General features: G+C 42.1%; 1 protein-coding gene across 1 annotated transcript in view; it reads left to right on the top strand.

Moving 5' to 3' along the window:
• The window catches only part of UTP20 (UTP20 small subunit processome component), an 89,189-nt gene that overhangs the window by 52,945 nt on the left and 12,704 nt on the right, over positions 1 to 23,540 (top strand). Inside the window, exons 31-49 of the mRNA XM_081957175.1 lie at positions 1,888 to 2,032; positions 2,390 to 2,477; positions 4,182 to 4,325; positions 5,286 to 5,336; positions 5,423 to 5,575; positions 6,285 to 6,440; positions 7,195 to 7,335; positions 7,553 to 7,690; positions 8,055 to 8,194; positions 8,713 to 8,792; positions 8,998 to 9,287; positions 9,908 to 10,047; positions 10,272 to 10,428; positions 11,408 to 11,509; positions 12,034 to 12,201; positions 14,057 to 14,223; positions 14,782 to 14,923; positions 21,009 to 21,125; positions 22,923 to 23,093. Of these exons, the coding sequence (XP_081813301.1) occupies positions 1,888 to 2,032; positions 2,390 to 2,477; positions 4,182 to 4,325; positions 5,286 to 5,336; positions 5,423 to 5,575; positions 6,285 to 6,440; positions 7,195 to 7,335; positions 7,553 to 7,690; positions 8,055 to 8,194; positions 8,713 to 8,792; positions 8,998 to 9,287; positions 9,908 to 10,047; positions 10,272 to 10,428; positions 11,408 to 11,509; positions 12,034 to 12,201; positions 14,057 to 14,223; positions 14,782 to 14,923; positions 21,009 to 21,125; positions 22,923 to 23,093 (2,690 nt within the window). The remainder of the gene's footprint in view (positions 1 to 1,887; positions 2,033 to 2,389; positions 2,478 to 4,181; positions 4,326 to 5,285; positions 5,337 to 5,422; positions 5,576 to 6,284; positions 6,441 to 7,194; positions 7,336 to 7,552; positions 7,691 to 8,054; positions 8,195 to 8,712; positions 8,793 to 8,997; positions 9,288 to 9,907; positions 10,048 to 10,271; positions 10,429 to 11,407; positions 11,510 to 12,033; positions 12,202 to 14,056; positions 14,224 to 14,781; positions 14,924 to 21,008; positions 21,126 to 22,922; positions 23,094 to 23,540) is intronic.

The raw sequence follows: 23,540 nt of genomic DNA, 5'->3' as shown, positions 1-23,540 counted from the left end.
CACAGGAATGTTGCAATGGTCATAAGTGTGTCTATGGAGATTCTCAGTCATCCAGGTTATGGTGGTCCCTGTCAGGGTGGAATTTCAGCGCTGTTCCCCTCCTGGGGTAATTGTATTTAATGAGGGATGAACCGTGGTTTTTTCTTGAAGCATACGTTATAATTAAGAAAAATAAACCCGAGATATATTCTAAGAAACACATTTTATTGTAAAGAAAATGAAAAACAAAACTTACTAATGTAATGATTACATTTTGGCAGCGTTCCTGCCTACCTTCTTGGCAGGCGAACAAAGAAACAAGATGTGGAAAAAAATGTGGACATGCGTAGTGAGTTTAGTGATAAGAGTCAGATCAGTCTACCTTATGTCTTAGAGTTTAAGCACAGCTGGCAAACAAAAAAAGGCAGTGACAGTCCCAAGGGTGCTTTTTTCAAGAGGTGAAGAAGCTTCTTGGATGAGAAGCAAAACATCTTTAAAGAAAAACAAAATCCAGTTGCCTCTTGAAAAAGCACCTTTGGGGCGGTCATAAATATGAAAAATGGTCATAAGTCGCTTTTTTTAGTGCCATGGTAACTTTGAACGGTCACTAAATGAACTGTTGTAAGTTGAGGACTTTCTGTATATACTTTTATTCAAAGCTGTTTTCCACAGAATGTGTAAACAAAATGAAAGATACTTCCTGGTTTTAACTTAGGATGCTTCAGGGGTTGTCCAGGCCCATAACATTCAGCCTTTGCATTGAAGCAGCCTTCACTTGCCTTCCTGCAATTCAAAGTCAGAAGTGTGGAGATTACAGGAATTTCCTTTTCACCTTGGAATGAACTCAAGAGTTACCTAAAATGGGCTTCTCTTCCGAATGAGGCACAGATTGAAAAAGTAGTCAGAGTTGCCAGCTTTTAAGACTTAACGCCTGAAGTCAGCTACCTTTTCAATATTTGCTATAATTACCGTATTTTCCGGAGTATGAGATACCCCATTCCCCCCCCCCAAAAAAAGAGAGTGAAAATTTGGCTGAGTCTTAATATACCGAATGTAGCCTCACCCACCCTCACCAGAGGCCAAAAATGCGAGGCATGGAGGCAGCAATAGTCTGTGGCAATCCCTGCAGCCTGGAGCAGCTGATTGGGGGTATTCTGGCAGTCCGATCCACCGTTTCAGCTGTGCTGAATCAGGTTGCAATAAGTTCTGAAGCTGACCTGGCTGGTCAGAGTTTGCAGCAGCAATCACCTTCAGAAAGCACAGTAACTGATTCAGCAGGATTCAAAACAATAATAATAATATATAATACATTACCAAAAGCAGGTTTTCCAAGGTAGCAATAAATAGAAGCAAAACACAAGCAGTTTCAGTTCTCAGCTAAGCCAGGCTCCTTCCTGTCTCCTTCTTGCTCAGCAAATTTCAGAGTCCAAATAGCCCTCATTGGCTGACTTAGTTGCTATGCCTATTCATTGGTTGACCTTGTACCATGTGTCAGCTGAATACCATGGATGCTGGTAGGCAGAGGCAGAATTCTTCTTATTTTCCTCCCCAAAAGGTGCGTTTTATACTCTGGAGCGTCTTATACTCTGAAAAATATGGTACATGATCTTTTTGATAGCCAAAAATGACAAAAATAAAAAATAAATAACTAAAAAATGGGAGTATTTGCAAGATTTTGGTTACTTTGCAACGTTTCTGAATGTAAATATTTTTTTAAATGTATTGTTCATCATCATCATAATGTATCATAAATAAAAATATCATAAATAAAAATAACAACAAAGTTGAAACACTTTTTTTTAACTCTAACACTCTTACTAGGCTGTTTTGTAAGGATTTGTGTTTTCTGCGTGGAAAAATGGTTTGGCTTTTCACTTTAAATGGCCGTATTCTACATCTTCATTTTAGATGTTCCTAGTATGGGGACAAGGCTAGTTCTCCCCCATGTCCCTTCAGTTCTTCAGTATCTCAACAAAACTATGATCAGCGTAGATAGGATAAAGAAAAAAAAGTATAACGCACAACTCAGCAAAGAACTCAACATTCTTTCAAAGTAAGTGGTTTCTTATCCATTTCAATAGTACATATTTACAGAGATTTTTAATGCTGTAGAAGGGGTAGAGAAGCTCTTTTTCTCTGGTGGGAAGGGGATTAATAGAAAATAGTAGAAGCAATCTCATCCTAATCTCTCAGAAGGCAAGAAATTAGATGACTTCCGTTTTCAATTGGAATAGATGCAAAAAAATTATTTCTTCCTCTGCATCTCTTAGATTTCTGTGAATGCAATTCGCAGGTTCTTTCTAAACTGAAGTTCAAAACTTTTCAAGGCTACATATTAAAAAAGCTTGGCTTTTAATGTAAACGCCGGAAACATTACATAGTGATATAACGTATTTTCTGTTGTATTCAGGATTAGCAAGTTTATAAAGGATAAGAACCAGAGTTCTGTTCTGATTGGCCTCCTGCTCCCTTTCCTTCAGCAGCCCAATATTACTCAGGTAGGTTTACAATAAAGTGCATGGAAAATAATATTTTCTTTCAGACTAGATTACTTTTGTGATGACATTTTAAATGTTTTTACACTTACGGACTTTACATGCAATCAGGCTGACACTGAAAAGTGGGTTATGTAACAGCCACAACAAGGAAAGAAGATATGAAAAATAGTGGATGAAACAAGGGAACAATATAGAAGCCTGGACTATAGCCACTTCAGTTAGATTCAGAATGAATTTAATGTTGTACACCTTTCTATGTATTTAGGTAACATACTTTTGTGTTATAGAGGTTTCTAAATACAAATGTAGAGGGCAAAATGCCTTCTTGAACATTTTGTTAATTTACTGTAAATCCCTTCTTAGCTCCCACTCTACTTCTGCAGGCATCATCTTTAAATCTTTGAAAATGTAAATACAGTTTTCCAAATCAGCACCAAGGCTTTATAAAAAAGACCCAATTTTGGTGTGATTTGCTGAACCAGCCCTACCTGAGCTATGCAAAAAATTGGAGCAAAGAATATTTGATCTTCATGTGACCTTCATGGATGACCAGCTTACATTAAGTTTGTCATAAATGTTTGCAGGAATCCGTATAATAGCGCTTGTATGAGCATATATAGAAAATGTGAAGCCTCCCAAATTGATCCTACCTTCCATTCTTTTTACTCTTTGTTTAAAGGACTTCCTCAAAAGTTAAAAGATAAATTACAATGGTTTTCCTCAAAACCAGTATTACTCTTATTGAGTAAAATAATTGAGAAGTGAAGAAGCCCAGAAATGTCTTTTGTTCATTAACTTGGATCTTTTAAATTGTGTGTTTAATTCAGAATGTCGGCACCTGCCATAAACCTGATCAAGAATTTCAGTTTACTTTCTTTTAATCTTGAAATATCATTGACCTCTAGTGGGGATGTTCTTACTTCAATTTTATTATGAATATGCATTTTAAAAAAAGATATACTCCGGAAGGTCACATAGTTAACATGATAATAAAAGGAAATAGAAGGAATTTTCTATTGGAGACTGGATGATGTTTTCCCCTTCTGCCATAAAATCCACTATCAGGATCATGCTGCTTGACTAGCTACAAAAAACAGAACTAAGTTTATTTACAAGATAAAGTTGAAAATATTTACTGATTTGTGATAGTTTGATGGGGCTTCAATATTTAGACATATTAATAGATACTTCATTTTGTGATGGCACCTTAATTGCTGTAGTTTATTCAACCAACATTTACTTGGTATCTCTAAAATTCGCACAAGAGTATATAAAGGTACTTTCAGTAATCTAGTCAATTGTAATCCTTTGCAGTATATTTATGTAGAGCAAGAGTGTCAAACTTGTGGTGCCATGTTGCCGTCATGTGATGTTTTGCTACACTTCCCCCATTTGTGGAGCTGGGGTGGGCGTGGCCTGCGCATGACGCATCCAGCCTGTGGGCCGCCAGTTTGGCACCCTTGACGTAGAGGAATGCATGAATAATCTTCAAGAATCAGTAAGGCAAATATAAGAGATAACTTAGTTCTGCAGAAAGAGAAGATATGAGAAACTCAAGATTACAATACCTTGAGTCTTTTCAGCATAAGCAGTGACACTAGGATACTCTGGCAGGCTTTCAAGATTCTGTTATTACACCTTAAGCAATAAACTAGCATTTCTGTAACCTTTGTTCTATCTTTTTCCTGCACCTGTTTCTTTCAGGATACAGAGATTGACATTCTGGAGACAGTACAAAATCTATTGAAACATTGCTTAACTCCAGCAAGCTTCCTCAAACCTCTGGCAAAACTGTTTTCTGTTATTCAGAACAAGTTGTCTCGTCAAGCACTTTGTGGAGTTTTTGAGGTATTACTGTATATAAATGCTTCTTTTTTTTAAAAAAAAATTCTTATTCTATTATGATCCAGAGTGTTGAGTTGCTTTGTTCCACAGTAGAGGCTAATCTTGACTCCTTTATAAGTCGTTTTTAAAAGTATTATCCTTTTCTATCTTTTTGTCATAAAAACAGTATAGGTAGTCCTTGATTTATGACCCATCACTGTTTGAAGTTATTACAGAGCTCCCCAGGGCTACTTACAACCTGAATTCAAAGTTCTGCGGGCCGGTGCCTCTCCACACAGTCAGTACTGGATCATTTGGTAACTGGTCCGCATTTATGGCTGTTGCAGGGAACGGCAGTTATACGATTTAGGACTTTTTTTTTGCACTGAAAACTGACATTTATGAGGACCCAGATTATAGCAATATGCTGACTCTGTAAACCACTTAGAGAAGGCTATAAAGCACTATGAAGCGGTTTATAAGTCTAAGTGCTATTGCTATTTATTTCCTGTTTCCAACAAAACAAGCCCAGTGCAGACAACGAATTTGCTTAAGACTGCATCATTTGCTTAAGAACCACTGGCAAAAGTTGTAAAATTGACCATAATCACACGATGACCCACTTACAACTGACATGACTTGTAACTCTAATTTCAGGGTCAATTATGGATATAAGTTGGGTATTGGAGGAAGAGGCTTTTCTGATAGCTTCCATTAAAAATCTCTGGTCATAGATAGGTAATTTGATATCTTTAAGAGGTTTTGGACTATATTTCTGAAAATATTGATCAAGCAGATGCAACCTTAGTCAAATTGCAACAAAGGTATGGTGTATTTACATACTGATGGTCTATATACATTTAGTTTTAGCTGCTCTAACTATTTTCATCTTCTATGAAGTTAAAAACAGCCTAAAAATTAATTATGAAATATATGTTATTCATTAATTTTTGTCTTTTAATGATTTTCAATCTTTTTTAACAGACATTATCTCATTTGGAAAGTAATACAAAATATATCACAGAAACTGTCAAGGTATGTAGCAGTTTTCCTCATTTACGTAATTTAAAAAAAACATTCAATTTGATTTTTATCTTGATTGGACATTTTGTTTGTCTTAGCTGAATGCTTTCAGTCCGTACCATCTTGATGAGATCAACTTTGATGTCCGTTTGTCAGCATTCCAGGACATCATTTCCCATATCAAAGGGATGAACAAAATAGATGTCAACTACCTTATCCCAGTAATGCATAACTGTTTCTACAGTATACAGGTGAGTCCCATTAATATGGAAAATATCTGAACTTGCTTTATGATTGGGCTCTTAGAAATATATTCATTTTATATTATTGTTTTTGTCATTTCTAGTTGTGAGAGTGAAGTCTCATATGTCCTGTTAATAACAAATGAATCTGTTAAAACAATAACAAAAGAAATTAGTGTAAATTGTTGGTGTTGCCCAAAACGTTTAATCTTCTTTCCACAATAAATAATCCAGGTTTCGTTTGATACGTAGCAGTTGCTGTATTTTTTTTGTAATGGCTTTGTTAGCTCTTCTACAATACATCCACTTACCAGCCATGGTGTCCTTGAAGGTCTTTCTTTCAGTTTCTTGCAGAGCCAACTGAATGAAATTGTAGTGTAATATTGGCAAAGCCAACTGTAGTTTAACATTGATTTAGAAATTTCTCTAATTTAATTAAAGCAAATGCTCCTTTATTCAGGATACAGCAACTGTTTCAAAGTGTTCCATGCACATTCCAAATCACATTCCATTTTCTAATCTGGTTCTCTATATACCCTAAAAAGCAGTGCCAATATCATTTCTATAATGATACAGAGAAATTTTGCCTACAGCTATGTGGATGTATCTGCATTCTTGCAAAAGCATTTCTAAGTACCATGGGTCTTTAAAGTATCTTGTGTAGAGAAGTATAGTAGGAGATTATAATCTTATGTGTCCTGATCCTTTTCTTTTGCAGTTAGAGGAAATGGCTTTAAGTGACAATGCTGTCCTCTGCCTGACTGCCATTATTCAAAGATTTTCTGAACTTGAGCATACGGAGGATGAATTCAAGGAAATTATCCAGCACACACTTCTGGATTCTTTGAGAAAAGGTCTAAAGAGCAAGATTGAGGTGAAGAGCCTAACATTCCTGGGCTTTGTGTTATAAAAATCAGGATGAATTGAAAATCTGTGTCTGCAGACTTTGTAATTCTCACTTTTATTAAAAGAAAAGTCAGTTGGAGGACTTTTTAATGTAGTTTCTGTTCCAACTGTATTTTTAACATGACTTTTATTTAGTTATTTATGCTTGAATTAATATGAGTAATCCTCAAATTACTAAAGGCTTGTAATAGATACACATATAAATGTTCCACTATCTGTTTCCATCACAACTCCTATTTTTCTTGGCCATTCCTTATAACCCTTGGTGATCTAAATATGTTAGTTAAACTCTGTACACTTTGGGACATTTACATATATTATCCTGGATGCAAAAGCCTGTTTTTCTGGAAACAGATAGACTTCGTAAATCATAATGTGTTTAAGGTACTACTATAAGCCTTCTATTATTACTATTAGTTTAAGGTTCTGCTATGGCCATCCAGAGTAGCCGATCAGCGAGGTGGGTGGCAAATAAATTTAACAAACAAATGTTTATAAAATATAGATTATCTACTTCCATTATTGCTTCAAAGTCTAGTCTTAGTATAATAAATATCTGGTATTTAGAAATGGTCATAATTGCCTAGGATAGCAGTTTAAGAGGGAAAATTCAAACAGATTGCTATGAAAAAGAAGTTTTATGTTTAAAAAGTGGAGGCTATGATATAGTTTAGAATGTCAGATGTAAAAGTAAACCACTTATATTTTCTTCACGGTTTCAGTGCATTCAGCAGGATTACACATCGTTGCTATCAAACTTGATTCGAGCCTTTTCAGAACATCCAGAGTTTCATGATTTGGTCCAACTAACTGATTATCATGATCCAGAGATGGACTTCTTTGAAAATATGAAGCATATTCAGGTAAAAGGAAAAGATTTAACCGATTCTTCTAAAGTACCATATGAGTTATCTGATAATGATAAATGAATGATAGCATGAAAACTGATAGCGCTTATTTCCTTTTTTCTATTGATATAAAATGTCTGCAATTGATATAAAACATCTGGTGTATTATTCAAATGGTTGGTGGGCTAAGATCTCTCAATCAAGTTCTAATATAATTTTTATATTCTTTCAGATTCACAGAAGGGCACGAGCACTGATGAAACTGGCTAAGCAGTTAGTGGAAGGCAAAACCATACTGAGTTCTAAAACTCTTCAAAATTATATTATGCCTTATGCAACCACTACCATTTTCAATGAGAAAATGCTTAAGGTAAGCTTTTGAACATAAAATGGGTGAAACTACTTCTGCTTCATTGCCATGAGAAGGATTTACTCTTATCAACACATCTGATCTTAACTTTTCATAAAGCAAGAGAATTGAATTGGCTCTACTACTTTAGTAGAATCCATAACTCTTATGGAGAATTTGTTGTGTTGAAGCTTCACACATACAATGGGGGATGGAGATTGTTTAGAAAGACTGCTTCCTACTGCCTACCTTCTGAAGTGATCTTGATCCAGCTAAAGGGACTATAGACTTATTTTTATATTAAAAAAGAGAAACCAGAGAAACGATGTTGATGTTGAACCTGTTCTGTCGTTTAATCTTCCTGATAATATACTCTTTTACTTAGTATGAAAACATGATAACTGCATCGGTTGAGATGGTGGGAGCTGTATGCAGACATCTTTCTTGGTCAGCTTACCTCTACCATTTGAAACATTTCATCCATGTATTGCAGACTGGACAGATCAATCAAAAACTTGGTGTCAGGTACATTAAATGCCAGTTGTAAGATTAAAATTATAACCATTTGCATTAAATAAAAATAAATACCCTTGGATGTTATGGGCCTCTAAACAAATATGAATGCTTTTGAAGTTTGGAAACTATTCTGCTATTATACTGATTTTTTAAAAAGTGTCTATGTGATTCACAGTCATCCCAATCATAGTTATCCCAAAGGATTTTTAAAAGCGGCATTACATTATAGTTAACTCTCAATTTCTTTATGATTATAAAGCTGTAATTATACTATATTGCTGTACATATATTTATTCCATAGATTCATCTATTCATCTATTAGACATATTTCACCAGGCCAATAATGGCTCAATTTTTTCTTATTCGTACAAAGTGTTTTGTAAAATGTTTGATAAAGTTGGAAACTTGGAACTCAAATGTCTTTTTTTCTTTCTTTCTTTCTTTCTTTCTTTCTTTCTTTCTTTCTTTCTTTCTTTCTTTCTTTCTTTCTTTCTTTCTTTCTTTCTTTCTTTCCTTTAACTTGAAAGCGTGCTAGTAACGGTGCTGGATGCTTTTCATTTTGACCATAAAACTCTTGAAAAGCAGCTTTCAATTATTGAAAAGGAAGGTAAGTTTTTAAGTTCCTTAATCTGATTGAGGGTACCTTGGCCCATGGGAATCTGTTCTGCTTGAAATAAATTATGGTGCCATTTATATTTTTTTTATTAATATCCTAAAGTATTTTGTTACAGTTTTTATATCTTTGTCTTATTCCAAAAGGGTATCTTGACTAATGCCGTAGTAATTTCATTCATTTTATGTAACTTATGTAGTCGCCATGGATATCAATCCTGAAGTAGAGAATGAAACCATGGAGGTGGAACTAAGTGATGGAGAAGAAGAAAGCGAAAAGACCAGCAAAGAACAGTCTTGTGTCAATGAACAGAAAGTATGTGCTGAATCTGATCAGCCTGCTAACGAAGATGAGAATTTCCAGAAAGTTACAAAACCACCTTCATTCCTGCCCAGGAATAAGGAAGAGTTGGAGTCTCTGATTAAACATATTCAGGAAACAGTGACTGGCAATATATTACCCAAATTGCACAGGTGTCTTATTGCAAAGGTACATTTTAACATATTTTCTCTCTCTCTCTCTCTCTCTCTCTCTCTCTCTCTCTCTCTCTCTCTCTCTCTCTCTCTCTCTCTCTCTCTCTCTCTCTCTCTCTCTCTCTCTCTCTCTCTCTCTCTCTCCTCCCTCCCTCCCTCCCTCCCTCCCTCCCTCCCTCCCTCCCTCCCTCCCTCCCTCCCTCCCTCCCTCTCTCTCTCTCTCTCTCTCTCTCTCTCTCTCTCTCTCTCTCTCCCTCCCTCTCTCTCCCTCCCTCTCCCCCCCCCCTCTCTCTCTCTCTCTCTCTCGTTGGCTTTATGAGGATTTCTCCTACCTTTTCAGAATAAAAATGCAAGAAAGGCCAAGGTGCAAAAGAACATATAGAGATTTTTATGATCGAAAGAAGTTTTAAATCTAAAATGCCTTTAGTTCTTGTCCACCATTCTAACCAGCCTTTCTTAACACTTATCCTAGCTAGGGTATGATTGGAATTGCAGTCAAGCCCATCCAGAGGAGGCAGATCTACCTTATACATTAAAATAGACTGAATATAAATTTCTTTCCCAGCATGAAGAAAGATATAAAATGCATCTTATAATAAAATTGCTGCTGAGGAATATTTGTTTCGGTACTTATAGGTGAAAAGAGATGAACAGCACAAGATGATAAAATCCAAGATCGTGAATGATGAAGAGGTAGTACAAGTGCCAGTAGCTTTTGCAATGGTCAAGCTAATGCAGTCCCTTCCTCAGGATGTTATGGAGGAGAATTTGCCTGGGTAAATATTATATTTAGACTCTACATCTATAATCCATAAATCATCCACGTATAAAAATCTTTTCAACATCCACCAACATCACCTTATAAATCTTTGGAGATGAAGCATGTCAACATAGTATTAAAATGTTGTTTACAGTACTTTGAAATGAAGCTTCTCCCACTGGTGCTTTGTATTTTTCTATTTGGCATCTTTAGGTAACTCTAGTCTCTCTCTGTTTGCAGCATTCTTCTGAAAGTCTGCTCTCTTCTGAGGAATAGAGCACAGGAAATCCGGGACGTTGCACGTAATACCTTGATGAAAATAATAGAGGCTTTGGGGCCACAATACTTGCAATATGTCTTAAAAGAGATGGTGTCAATCCTTGTCACTGGGTACCAGGTAAGTGTTTTGAGCTAGGTTTCCCAAAAGCACGAAGCTGACTCCTTGTCCTGATAAAACCTCTTTTATTTAATTTAAAGTGAATTCCTCTCCAGCAAAGTCCCAGGCAACAATCTTTCAATAGATTTCACCACTACAGACCTTTTATCAGGCTTGAAGCGCTGCCAAGCAGATACTTTCCAAATGCCACTCTGTAGCAGACAGTACTTGGCAATCTTCACCTTAATGAATTGAACTAATTGTCTCCTGCAAACTCCACTCCTCTTTATTTCCTATGGGAGGGGCCATTCACCATCCACCTGTGGCTTTACTCCCGAGTTGGCCCTTTTTCCGTAGCTGTTCCCTTTTCCTGGTAGTTCTGCGCATGCGCACATCGGGAACAGGCTCTGGCTGTTTTTCTGCCCCATTGGTGTCCGACTCCAAAGGCAGCTGATAACTGTCAGATGGCCCTGGCCCCATCTCTGCCTCCGATGCAGAGCACTCGTCAGAGCCTTCCCCAGACTCCAGGACTAGCCCATGTCCCTCACCACTTCCTCACTGTCTGAGTCTGCCACCAGGGATCCTGTGGCTGTTAATGGGCCACAACAGTAAGGAGGAAGCATTATAGTTTTGAGGAGGATTCTGGAATTCCTTTTTCATTCTGCTTTTTATTACCAATCTATAATTATTGTAGAGAGTAACAGACTATATTTGCAGAGCTGCATTTTCTTCTAATTAAGTGTATCATTTGATATTGGGTCAGTTGCAGAGACTGCTTAAGGTTAAAAAAACCTCTTAGAAATATTAGAAATAACATTAGAAAGTTATTTAGAAAGTTTGAGAAATATAGGATATTACCTTGAAGACTGATCTGCTAGATAACTGTAGAAAAACTGTGGAAAGGTGCAGTAAATTGTAGCATTTTGACTTACATTTTTATAATACTCATTTGGTGGTTCTCTTCATTTAACAAATATAATGGTCTCTCCTAAATATATAGGTCCATGTGTTAACTTTCACTGTCCACCTCTTGCTGAAAAGTCTTGCCAACGAGCGACTTAAAGTTGGTGATTTGGATCCATGCATAGAACTGTTGATGGAAGTAGGTGTTTACAGTATATGAAAAAAATTAAATGCAAGTTGAGTTTATTTCACCAGTTATGTTATGTTGGGTAACGCCAAGGTTAAAATTCTAGCTTTCTAAAGAAACCCAGTTCGATCTTTAGCTGGGTTTTCATAATGTCCAGATACACAATCCATGTTGATAAGTGATGCATAAAAAGACATTAGGTTGACATTCACTCTGAGAGAACATTGCATTACTTTGTTTATGAATTGGACAAAGCATTATGGTTTGCAGGTATTTATTGGATTTTAATTTTTTTAAGTGGAAGAAGCACTTGTTTATGATATTGTATTTCTGATGTATTTCTTAGTGTTTCTTCCTCTCTCTTGTATAACAACATAGACTTTTGTGGTTAATCTTTACATTGCCACAAAATTTGTGCATCAGTGAAGTAAAGAGACTATTGTTTGAAAAGCTATACTGAAAACTCTAGAAATAGCTATAACTATTTCATTATCTGTTGCTAAACTATTCTTTTTTCTCTTGTATCTCTTGTAAAGATTTTCCACCGTGAATTGTTTGGGGAAATTGCTGAAGAAAAAGAAGTAAAAGGCATTGTTTCCAAAGTTATGGAAGCTCGTAGAAGCAAAAGTTATGATTCTTATGAAATCCTTGCCAAATATGTAGGAAAAAACCAAGTGATTAAACTTATTCTTCCATTAAAAGAGGTATGAAGATAGAATTAGTGTACTAGATTGGGGCTTCATACTGAGATGTATCTGAGTACAGTAACTCTATTTTTCTAGTGAGCGACATTTCTGGGCAGAGTGAGTAAATTGTGGCCCCAGAGCTGCATGTAATGTTTTTTCCCTGGCCCTGGATTCCAGCATCATCTTAGACCACTCTTTCAAAAACTTTTCCCCATTTTAATACAAGAAGCTATAGCATAATGGCTAAAGCAAGCTTAACAATGGCTTAAGAGAAGAAAATACTGTAGAACCTGACACACTCATATCACGCTGTATTATTGCTCTGGTTCCAAATATAATCCCTGGTCATTAAAATGTCAATTTTTTTGCTAATTAGTCATGCTAGGGACATTGTGGAGCATATTTGTGTGTGCGTTTTAATGAAAAATTGTGTATTCATTTTATGTATAAACAAATAAATATAACTGTACAGGAATTTGTCAGATATATTAGTCCTTCCTGTGCCAGTTTTGGCCGAGAAGAACGTGGCTTACCGGTTAATCTCATTTAAGGCAAGAATGCATAAACCTCTGGGACTAGAGGTGGTGTTTAATATTTTAGGAAGGGTCAAAGAGCAAAGTAAGGGATATGTCATGTACATGGCCAGACAGTAATTTCTTCCTTCAGGGGGGAGGAGGATTTGGTTGTAGCTTTTGTTGTTTTCTATATAAAGCCTAGCTCTCACTTAATTTACAATTTTCCTTTATCTGGGACAATACTGGGAAACAAACGGTGGATTTTCAGTAATATAGATCAGAGGCTCTGAGGAGCAGAGAAGAGGTTAGTGTTCTGAAGCTTCAGATTGTGCACTGTACTGTAAGATGACTTCGCAATCTGTTAGGGCAGGGGTCAGCAAACTGCGGCTCTGGAGCCTCATGTGGCTCTTTCCTCCCTCTGCTGCGGCTCTGTCACCAGTTGGCACCACAATTTTGAGAGGAGCTCCCGGTGGGGGGCGGGGACGGCGGAGGGAGAGAAACACAGTGCGCCAGGAGAAGACTCTATGGCAAGGGGAGGGTTTTCCAGTTGTCTCCACAATTGATAGGTCTTTCAGTTATGACAGGTGGAGGAAAAAGTACGCCGCGCTAGGAGGAGACTCTATGGTGGGGGAACTGAACTTCCGATCAGCTCCAGAATTGAACAGGGGGCTTCCGATTAGGACCTTTGTAGCTCCCGGTGTTTTCTTTTCTGTGGGAAACGGGTCCAAATGGCTCTTTGAGTGTTTAAGTTTGCTGACCCCTGTGTTAGGGTATTCAGAGGATCCGAATCCGAAACAGAGGATCTGTTAGGGCAGTGATGGTGAACCTTTTAGACACCGTGGCCAAACTGCGTGCATGCGCATGACCAAACTGAAAGGTGTGTGCACGTGTGCAAATGTCCATGCACACATGCGCAGCAGAAACCTGAAGACCAGCTGGCCAGTGGGAGATGGGGTATCCTAACACCAGCAGGGCGGCAAGCGGTAAGATCTTTTTCTTTCGTGAGCTTCTGTTTCATCGTTTGCAAGGAAAGAGAAGCTCACGAAAGAAACGCCACAGAGATCTGACCTGGGGTGACGGCACGGGTGCCAGCAGAGAGGGGTCTGCATACTACCTCTATCACGTGTGCCATAGGTTCGCCATCACGGTGTTAGGGTATTCAGAGGATTCAGAGCTTTGCTGGCTGGGGAATTCTGGGAGTTGAAGTCCGCCAGGCTTAAAGTTGCCAAGGTTGGAAACCCCTGTTTCAGAACAGGCTTCTGCTGCAGAAGGGGGAGTTGTGAGTGTTGAAAGTGTCATTCTAAAAAAAAAAATGCTGTTCTGTAAGGTGATTGCTGTACTCTAATGTTGTCCTGCAGGTTTTGGAGAATACAACAAGCCTAAAACTGTCCCGAAAGGTGCATGAAACTTTACGACGAATTGTGTCTGGATTGATAGTGAACAAAGCAATGACTGCAGAGACCATTCTTCTACTCAGCCACGGTTTGATTAGTGAAAATCTGCCGTTGCTAACCGAAAAAGCAAAGTAAGTTTAGGAGGAATAAAATTATAGAAAGCTAAATTTAGTTTGATTCCTCCTTATATTTGCTTGCCAATAAATGTTATTACTGCATACAAAATTCTAATAGAAAATCTATACCTGAATGCCCAAGTCTTACAAATGCACAGCAGCACACATTTATAAGCAGCGAATATGATTACCATAAATGCAAAGAAGTCAGTAACCTCTGGTTCTGTGTTTCTGCAATGCTTACCATTATGTTTACTTGGCGTTCTGTTGTTTCTTGTGAAGCCATAATTTATTTTAACCAGCATTTGATTCCTTCTTTGAATGTTTTTTCCCTTTCCTCTAATGAGCGCCATTCAACGCACAAAGCAATCTTTTGAGATTGGTATTATATGACTGATCTTTTCCAAACTCTGAAGAAGAAATTACTTCATTGAATAACTGGGCATAACTTTGAAGTATATCGGGTCATTCTAAATGGGTTTCCTCTCCTTTTTTGCCTTTGCTTTGATTAAAAGAACTCTCTGCTGAGACCAATATTCTCATTTTTTGCTTTCTTCTTCAACAACATTTTAGAATGAAAGCCGCAGTTCCTCCAGATCCTCGTTTGCAACCAGAGAGTTGCCTTCTTCTGCCACCGACTCCCATTCGAGGAGGTCAGAAAGCGCCTGTCAGTAGCAAGACTAACATGCACGTCTTGGTTGAGTCAGGGCTCCGGGTAAGATGTGCCAGGCACCTCCCTTCATTCTCTCTTTTATTGGGTTTTTTTCCTGTTTTAAAATGTGTAGTCCAGTGATGGCGAGCCTTTTTCCCCTCAGGTGCCAAAAGCGTGCACGTGCATGCATTAGCCATTATCCAATGCCCCACACAGGCCCCACCCCTGCACATGCGCATGCTCCACCCCCGTGCGAACCCTGCGTGACTCCCGTTTTGGTGCTAGCACTTATTTATTTATTTTATTTATTTATTATTCATATTTATAGACCGCCCCCTCTCCCGAAAGGGACTCGGGGCGGTGTACAGTCCCTAAAATACGTTATAAAATACATACAAAAACAGTTAAATAATTAAATACGTAGGTGGAGGAGGTTGTAAGACTGTACATAGAATAATAAATATAATACATTAAAAGCTTATTAAAACCCCAAACCCAATTAAAATGAATAAATCCCCGGGAGGTAAAACTAAGAAAGTGCCAGGCCAGCTGATTGAAATAGGTGAGTCTTTAACTTTTGCCGGAAGGAACGGAGGTCGGTGGTAGTTCGAATGTCTGGGGGGAGGTCATTCCAGAGGGTTGGGCCCATCACAGAGAAGGATCTACTCCTAGGTGTCGCCCGCTGTCATTGACCAGCAGACGGCACCAGGAGGAGCCCCTCTCTGTGTGAGCGGATAGGTCGCAGGGACGTGTGTGGTAGGATGCGATCCTGCAGGTAACTAGGTCCACTGCCATGGAGCGCTTTAAAGATGGTGATCAATACCTTGAAACGCACCCGAAAGGCCACAGGTAGCCAGTGCAGCTCGCGCAGGAGAGGTGTTACGTGGGAGTAACGTGTACTTCCCATAATAACCCGCGCGGCTGCGTTCTGAACTAGCTGCAGTCTCCGGATGCGTCCCAAGGGAAGCCCCATGTAGAGAGCATTGCAGTAGTCCAGGCGAGACGTCACCAGCGCATGAGTGACCGTGCGCAGGGCACTCCGGTCCAGTAGGGGGCGCAATTGGCGCACCAGGCGAACCTGGTGGAACGCCCCCCTTGCCACGGCTGCCACATGGTCCTCCATTGACAGCCGGGCATCAAGGAGGACGCCCAAATTGCGCGCCCGCTCCACAGGGGACAATTGTTCGCCCCCTATGGCCAGCGATGGAGTCAGCTGGCTGAACCGAGGTGCCGGTAACCACAGCCACTCGGTCTTGGAGGGGTTGAGTTTAAGTCTGTTGTCCCCCATCCAGACCCCGACGGCTTCCAAACACCGGGACATCACTTCGACAGCCTCGTTGGGGTGGTTTGGGGTTGAAATATACAGCTGAGTATCATCAGCGTAAAGATGGTACTCAACCCCAAAACCACTGATGATCTCACCCAGTGGCTTCACATATGCGTTGAACATGAGAGGCGAGAGGACCGATCCCTGTGGCACCCCATAAGTGAGTGGCCTCAGGGACGATTTCTGCCCCCCTGTCAACACACATTGCTTCCGGTCGGAGAGGTAGGAGCCGAACCACCGCAAAACGGTGCCTCCAACTCCCATCCCCTCCAACCGGCGCAATAGGATACCATGGTCGATGGTATCAAAAGCCGCCGAGAGGTCTAATAGGACCAGGATAGAGGAGCAACCCCTATCTCTGGCCCTCCAGAGATCATCAACCAACGCGACCAAGGCTGTCTCAGTGCTGTGTCCGGGTCGGAAGCCGGACTGGCGTGGGTCTAGATAGTCGGATTCGTCTAGGTGCCGTGGGAGCTGCTGCGCCACCACATTCTCGACAACCTTCGCCAAAAAGGGGAGGTTGGAGACTGGACGATAGTTAGCTAGCTCCGTTGGGTCGAGCGCAGGCCTCTTGAGCAAGGGTCTCACCACCGCCTCTTTCAAGGCGGTTGGTAAGTATCCCTCACTCAGTGAGGCGCTCACCAGGCCCAGGAGCCAGCCTCGTGTCACCTCCCAGGCTGCCAGTACCAGCCAGGAGGGGCACGGGTCCGTTAAACAAGTGGTGGGTCGCAGCCGTCCACGCAGCCTGTCCAAATCCTCGGGGGCAACAGAGTCAAACTCCTCCCAGAATGGTCTCTCAAGACTCGCTGTTGGCGGCTCGTCTGGTCCACTGACGGAGGTCCACCCGCTCCGGATCTGATCGATTTTGTCCTGAAGATATTCCCCAAACTCCTCTGCTCTACCCTGTAAGGGTGTCTCCCGCGCCCCCTGCGATAAGAGGGAGCGAGTCACCCTAAACAGGGCGGCAGGGCGGTTATCCGCGGACGCAATAAGAGCAGCACAATGTCTACGTTTGGCCGCTCTTATTGCCACAAGGTAAGTCTGCAAATAGGCTCTTACCTGTGTTCGGTCAGATTCGGAGCGCGAGGATCTCCACCTACTCTCTAGACGTCTCCTGTGGCGCTTCATCACCCTGAGCTCCTCAGTGAACCAAGGAGCCCGGGTGGGTCGATGCCGCAGGAGAGGTCGCAACGGCGCAACCCGGTCCAAGGCCCCAGTCGTCGCCCTATTCCAGGCAGTCACTAGGTCCTCGGAACGGGAGCGGGACAAGGCTACAGGTATTGGCCCAAGCTCCGTCAGGAATCTATCAGATTCCATCAGGTGCCTGGGGCGGTACCAGTTTATAGAGTCTGGTTCCGCCTCCTCGCGGTGGGGGATAGCGCCAGGGAAGTCCAGCCGGAGGGATGAGTGGTCTGACCATGACAGGGGCGTGATAACTAAATCCCCTATTCCCAGATCACTCGTCCACTGTTCAGATACAAAAATGAGGTCCAGTGTGTGGCCCCCTTCGTGAGTGGGGCCCTGCACTAATTGGGTCATGGCCGTCATGGAAGCCATGAACTCCCGAGTCACCTCGGAAGCCGCTCCCGTTGACGGCAAGTTGAAGTCCCCCATGACCAAAAGTCTGGGAGTCTCAACTGCCGTCGCTGAGATTAGCTCGAGGAGCTCGGGCAGGGCTGCTGATGCATAGCGAGGAGCCAAGTATACAATCAGCAAGCCCCACTGCCTCCCTGGGCCCCAACTCACACCAAGGGACTCACACCCGGGTATCTGAGGAACAGTGAACTCCCTCGGCTCTAAACATTCCCGCATAACCGCCACCCCACCACCCTTACCCAGGGCCCGAGGCTGATGGAATGCTCGAAAACCCGGTGGGCACATTTCCACGAGGGGTAAACCACCCTCGTGGCCCAACCAGGTCTCCGTTATCCCTGCAAGGTCTAGCTCCTCCTCTGAGATCAACTCATTAATGAGGGGGGCCTTGTTGATGACAGACCTTGCGTTGCAAAGCATCAGCCGCAGGCCCTGGCTCTGTAGCGCCTGTCCACCTAGGCTGCAGGGGTTGGTACAAGCGACCGGGCGTAACCAGCAGCCGCGGTCTCCCAACCGACCTTGGGATCTTATCCTGTCCTCGCATCCCCTCCTCCCCGCGACCGTTGTAATAGGACAACCCTCTGCTTTCGTGACCTTTATATTCCCCCCCTCCACTGCATCCCCGTCCTTCCTGGACTCACCCGTCTGTCCGGCTCTGGCCGTCCTCCCGGTCTGATTAACCCTCCCCCCCACCCTGGGACCCCCTAAAAACAGTATAAAACATTTTACTAAAAAGCCCCTCAGCTTCCTCTTCTTCCACCTCTCGGGGTTCACGAACCCGTCATCAAGGCTGGCCCTTGAGAGAGCCAAGGGCCATACCTGCGAGAGAGGGGCCTCCCGCAGGCGAAGCAGGTCTGTCCTCGAGTAAATTGGTAGGTTGTTGACCATCCCGATAAGGTAGGGGTGCAGATGATATAAAAGTTAATAGTTGAAAACCAGTGGGCTAGAGTCTCAATGGAGGGCGGAGGGTTTTTTCCAATGTCCAGGTGGTACTCAGAACTTAGAGAAAAAGGGGGGGGAGAGCAAGCCATGATTAGATATCCCAGATGGTGGAGGGAAAGGCGAAGATGGTAAATGGTAAATGGTGGTAAAGGATAGGTGATAGTTCCATTCATCTGTTTCATGGTGGATGTGGCCCCCCCGATGGATGGGGGGGGATTCTTGGCCCAGCTGCTTGGCTCTCAATGTTAGTCTGCTCGAGCCAGCAGGGGCCCGGGAGGGGGGGGAATGGGAGTAGCCAGAAACAAACGGCCAGGAATGACAAGATGACAAAATATCCCAAGGGGTTCTCTGGCTGCAACTTCCTCCATTCAACCATCGTCGCAGCCATCTCCCCTTGTCTCTTCCAGCAGTCTCCGTCCACCTCCCAGACCTTCTCACCTATCAGATGTTTCCTGTTTCTCTCCCTTAAGTCCTTCGATGTTTCAGGGATCTCTCCGGTGCCTCCAATACTTCCAATGCCTCCGGAGCCTCTCACCCCCTTCCTCTCACTCTCCTTCAGCGTTTCCGGCTCTTTTCCAGCTCTTTTAAGGTTTTTCGGTGTTTCTCCTCTATTCCCTCTATTCCTGGTGTTTCTCAGCGTTTCTCGGCGCCAGCGCAGCCGCACCACGCCGTCACGCCGTCGCCATTGCTTTTTTCCTTGCCGGTGACCGTTTACAGCCGTTTGCAGCCCTCCAGTCTTCTCCTCCCTCCGGTCTTCACCGACCACCCTGGCGGGCCAAAACAAGCCCAAAACATGCCTGGGTGGTCGGGCTATCAAACTCTCGGCCCCCTCAGATGATACGGGAGCCGGCAGCAACCCTTAACCGGGCGGGAGCTCCATGGTGTTCTTGGAGCTCAAGGGACGCCCGCCATCATCATTGGAAGCTCCTCCTCCAGAAATAGGGGATGGGGGGGCACGCTGCATCCCCCCATCTCCCGTTTTTGGTCCCAGGAGGCTTCAGGGATGCCTGCTAACACAAAAACGGGGCATGGGGGGGTGTTTTGGTGGTAGCAGGCTTCTCTGAAGTATCCTGGGACCAAAAACGGGGCATGGGGGGGGCACTGCATCCCCCCCACCCCCGCGCATGCGTGCGCTTTTCCCAGCAGAGACACGAAAACCAGCGGGAGGCCTGCTCACATCCGCAGTGGAACTGACCTGGGCGACGGCTCGCGTGCCATAGATTCGCCATCACGGGTGTAGTCTTTCTAATGAAGTGAATCCAACCCTTTTGTTTTAGGCGCAGGAACACTATAAACAAACCGGATCAAACCTTACGATCCACTTTAAAATTGCTGAAATAACTTCATAGCTCTAGTTTCTTCCTGTATGTTTGAGATGGGTCACTTGACCAGAATAAAGAGTTGAAGGGACAAACCCCTTCCGTTTTGAGAAAACTGCCAGTGTGTGTAACACTGTATTCCCTTTCCATCCTTCACATGATGGAAGGATCATCCTGAGTTTTCCTTTCTAGGATAATTGTAAATCACGACTTGTCATTGTATTTGAATATATGTATTATGAGCCTAGGAGACCCTGCAGATTTTACTATGCTATTCATTGCCTTTGGGTAATGTTTATGTATGCTCATCTCCATTTTAAGTCCATTGAGCCAGCGCTGTCTGAAAATACTGTATTTCTGCAGTCATGTTGCCAACATGACATCAAGGAATGCTGTTACCGTCCCACCAAAGTGATACCAATTTATCTATATGCATTTGTATGCTTTCAAATTGGTAGGTTTGCAGGAGCTGGGCAAGGACAGGAGCTCACCCCGTCACATGGAGCTTGGTTCTCGAACCTGGGCTTCTGACTTTCCAGCTGATAAGCTTAGCAACTTAACCACTAAACTCTATATTATTAGCACAACGAAATTGAAATGAGAGCATTGGAGGTCACTAACAGATTGGGATCTGTAAGTTTTGCCATTCTGCTTTAACTGAGCCAAGCTATAAATATTTGTTATTTGTAGTAAACGCACAATACAAAGTTGTTTTTGAGGCAAGTTCCTGAGCAGCATTACTGTTAAACAGACTTGAAAGATTGAAGAGAAGGAATATACTTCTCTCCATCCATTTCTTTTGTGCTTTCAATCTTTTTCATGTTTGCAGTCTCCCCTATTAATGAACTGCATCTCTAAAGTATTACTGTAATATCCCACTACTTTAAATAACATCTGAAATTACCATTGTGTCTTAATAAGTCACTTGGCATTTAAAGGCTTCCTAATTCTTCTTTATTATGTACAGTTGCTGCACATGAGTTTGAAGAGATCTAAAATAAATTCTTCAGATGAGCATGTTTTAGAAATGATGGATCCATTTGTACAACTGCTTATCAGCTGCCTTCAGTCCACAGATATTAAGGTATGATGTTCAGCAACATGTTACAACTTTATAGCAGTGCAGAAAGATTACCGAGATCAGCCCTAGAACAAAGCTCTCTTTGATGAGTTGGGAAAATGCATATTCATTGCTTAGATGTCAGTACAGAAAATCAAGAGTTTTGCATTTCTCCCTTTAGAGATTAGGATGATCCTGTTGGCCTTTCATGAGGCTGTGAAGACTTGGTTGTATTAGAGGACATGGGACCCTGATTGTGTTAAGGTTCTGTTTCTTGGCTGTGTTCATTACAATAGAACCACTCAGTGCCCATATATATTCATTTTGTATTGTTTTGATGGTCTTTATTTTATGATGTATGCGCCTAAAGTCATTTATTAAGATGAATGGCTACAGAAATCAAACAAATGTAGAAAAATAAATTTACTTAAAGTTTTTCTATTTAAGTGCAAATTTCTGGATTTTACAGTTGCAAAGAGAACTTCAAAGTAGAGATACATAACTAAAGACCCTAGGGCAGTGATGACGAACCTTTTTTGGCTTGTGTGCCAAAAGCAGGGGAAGGGCATGGGAGGGTCGTGTGCGGGCATGCCACACCCATAATGTTTTGTGCACGACCAGCACTCTTCCCCCCCCCCCCATTTTTGGACTGCTTTTTTCATCCTCCCTAGGCTCCAGAGGCTTTATAGGAGCCTGGGGAAGGCGAAAACAGCCTCCCTCGCCCCCCAGAGACCCTCCAGAGGCTTCAGGAGTTTCCCAGCTGACTTTGGCCTTCTTTTGAGGCCATTTTTCACCCTCAGGAGGCTTCAGGAGCTTCCCTGAAGCCTCTGGAGGGCAAAAAATGACACTACAAGCAAACCAGAAAATTGGTTTGCTCGTAGGGCCGGTTTTAGCCCTCTGGAGCGTTCAGGAGTCCTCAGGAGGCTTCCCTGAAGGCACCGGAGGGCAAAAAATGACACTATGAGCAAACCGGAAGTCCGTTCCTGAACTTCTGGTTTGCCCGTAGGGCCAGTTTTTTGCGCTCCAGAGGCTTCAGGAAAGCTCCTGAAGCCTCCTGAGGGTGAAAAATGGTCTCAAAAGAAGGCCGAAGTCAGCTGGCCAGCGCGCACATGCGCGCTGGCCAGCTAACAGGGCAAGCCTCACGTGCCCTGACAAATGGCTCCGTGTGCCACCTGTGGCACACGTGCTATAGGTTTGCCATCACAGCCCTAGGGTTACAAACAGCCCCAAAGCCTCCCTTTCTAAAAATTATTATCAGACTGTAGTTCCAGTGCATTAGCAGTTTATCAAGAGTTGGACTCTAGTACAGTGGTCCCCAATCTTTGCAGCTTGGTGACCAGGCGGAGGGTGGGAGAGGGGAACCAGGCCTCCCAAACGGTGGACATGGGGGGAAGTGGTGTGCGTACACGTGCATGTGTATGCAGGTTGACTTGTTTAGGTGCGCAGGCCTGCTACTCACAGAAGTTAAGCTGCGCGTGTGTGCACTGGCCCACTGCTCATGGGACCCAGTTCCGAATAGGCCACAGCCCAGTAGTGGACCACGGCCTGGTGGCTGGGGACACCTGCTCTAGTACATAGTATATTCCATGTTAGCTGGAACGTTAGCAAAATTAAAGGTGCTCTGCATTGGTAGGAGTTTGCTTCCCCTTTTAGGTTCTAGATTATATACTAATTGATTATTTTGTCTGTTTTGGTACAAGAGATCATTTGTGGAAAACATGTAATTCTAGATTTTTAAAAGCTCAATAACCTTAGTAGATTTCTGATTTCTACCAAGATTTCAGTGAGCCATATAAATCATTCTTGTTATTTTCTTTCCAGGTGATCACTGGTGCTCTCCAATCTTTTCTCTGGGTTTTAAAGTTTCCTCTACCTGCAATAGATAATAATGTGGAACAGTTAACGACACAGCTGTTCCTCCTGTTGAAGGATTTTGCTAAACAAGGCACAGTTAAAGGACATAATTTTCATTTGGTTGTCAATTGTTTCAAAGTAAGTCTTAATCAAAGAAACAGTTCAGTGCTGATCTTGGATGAGTTTTATGCCAGTGTTATCATATTACTTGTGTGGTAAATAAGGTGTCTCCACCTCCTTGGAATTTGTAAATTGTTATGTTCGTAAATTGTACTGAAATGTACTTATATAGGTGATTTGGGAGATGAGACTTGTGCATGCAGAAATCTCAGTAGCAGTTTTCTAGCATTTTGTCCAAAATGATAATTTATTGTAGAACCTACTGTATGCAGCAGTGCCTGCAGAAATAAAGAACTACAAGGACTCATTTGGAGATAAATGAAACTGGGATAAAGATCTAAGAGATGAATTTGAAAGACAAGTAAAAAAAGCATAGCAAGTATTGAAGCGGGCAAGAGATGATGGATAGATGATTTTTTAAAATCTTGTTTTGACTTGCTTTTTCCTTTTCCCTCTCTTTCTCTT

Source organism: Natrix helvetica, assembly GCF_964273705.1.
Source record: "Natrix helvetica genome assembly, chromosome: 6".
NCBI classification, from domain to species: Eukaryota; Metazoa; Chordata; class Lepidosauria; order Squamata; family Natricidae; genus Natrix; species Natrix helvetica.
The sequence above is the reverse complement of the archived record's forward strand: the minus strand, read 5'-3'. Positions and strand labels throughout refer to the sequence as shown.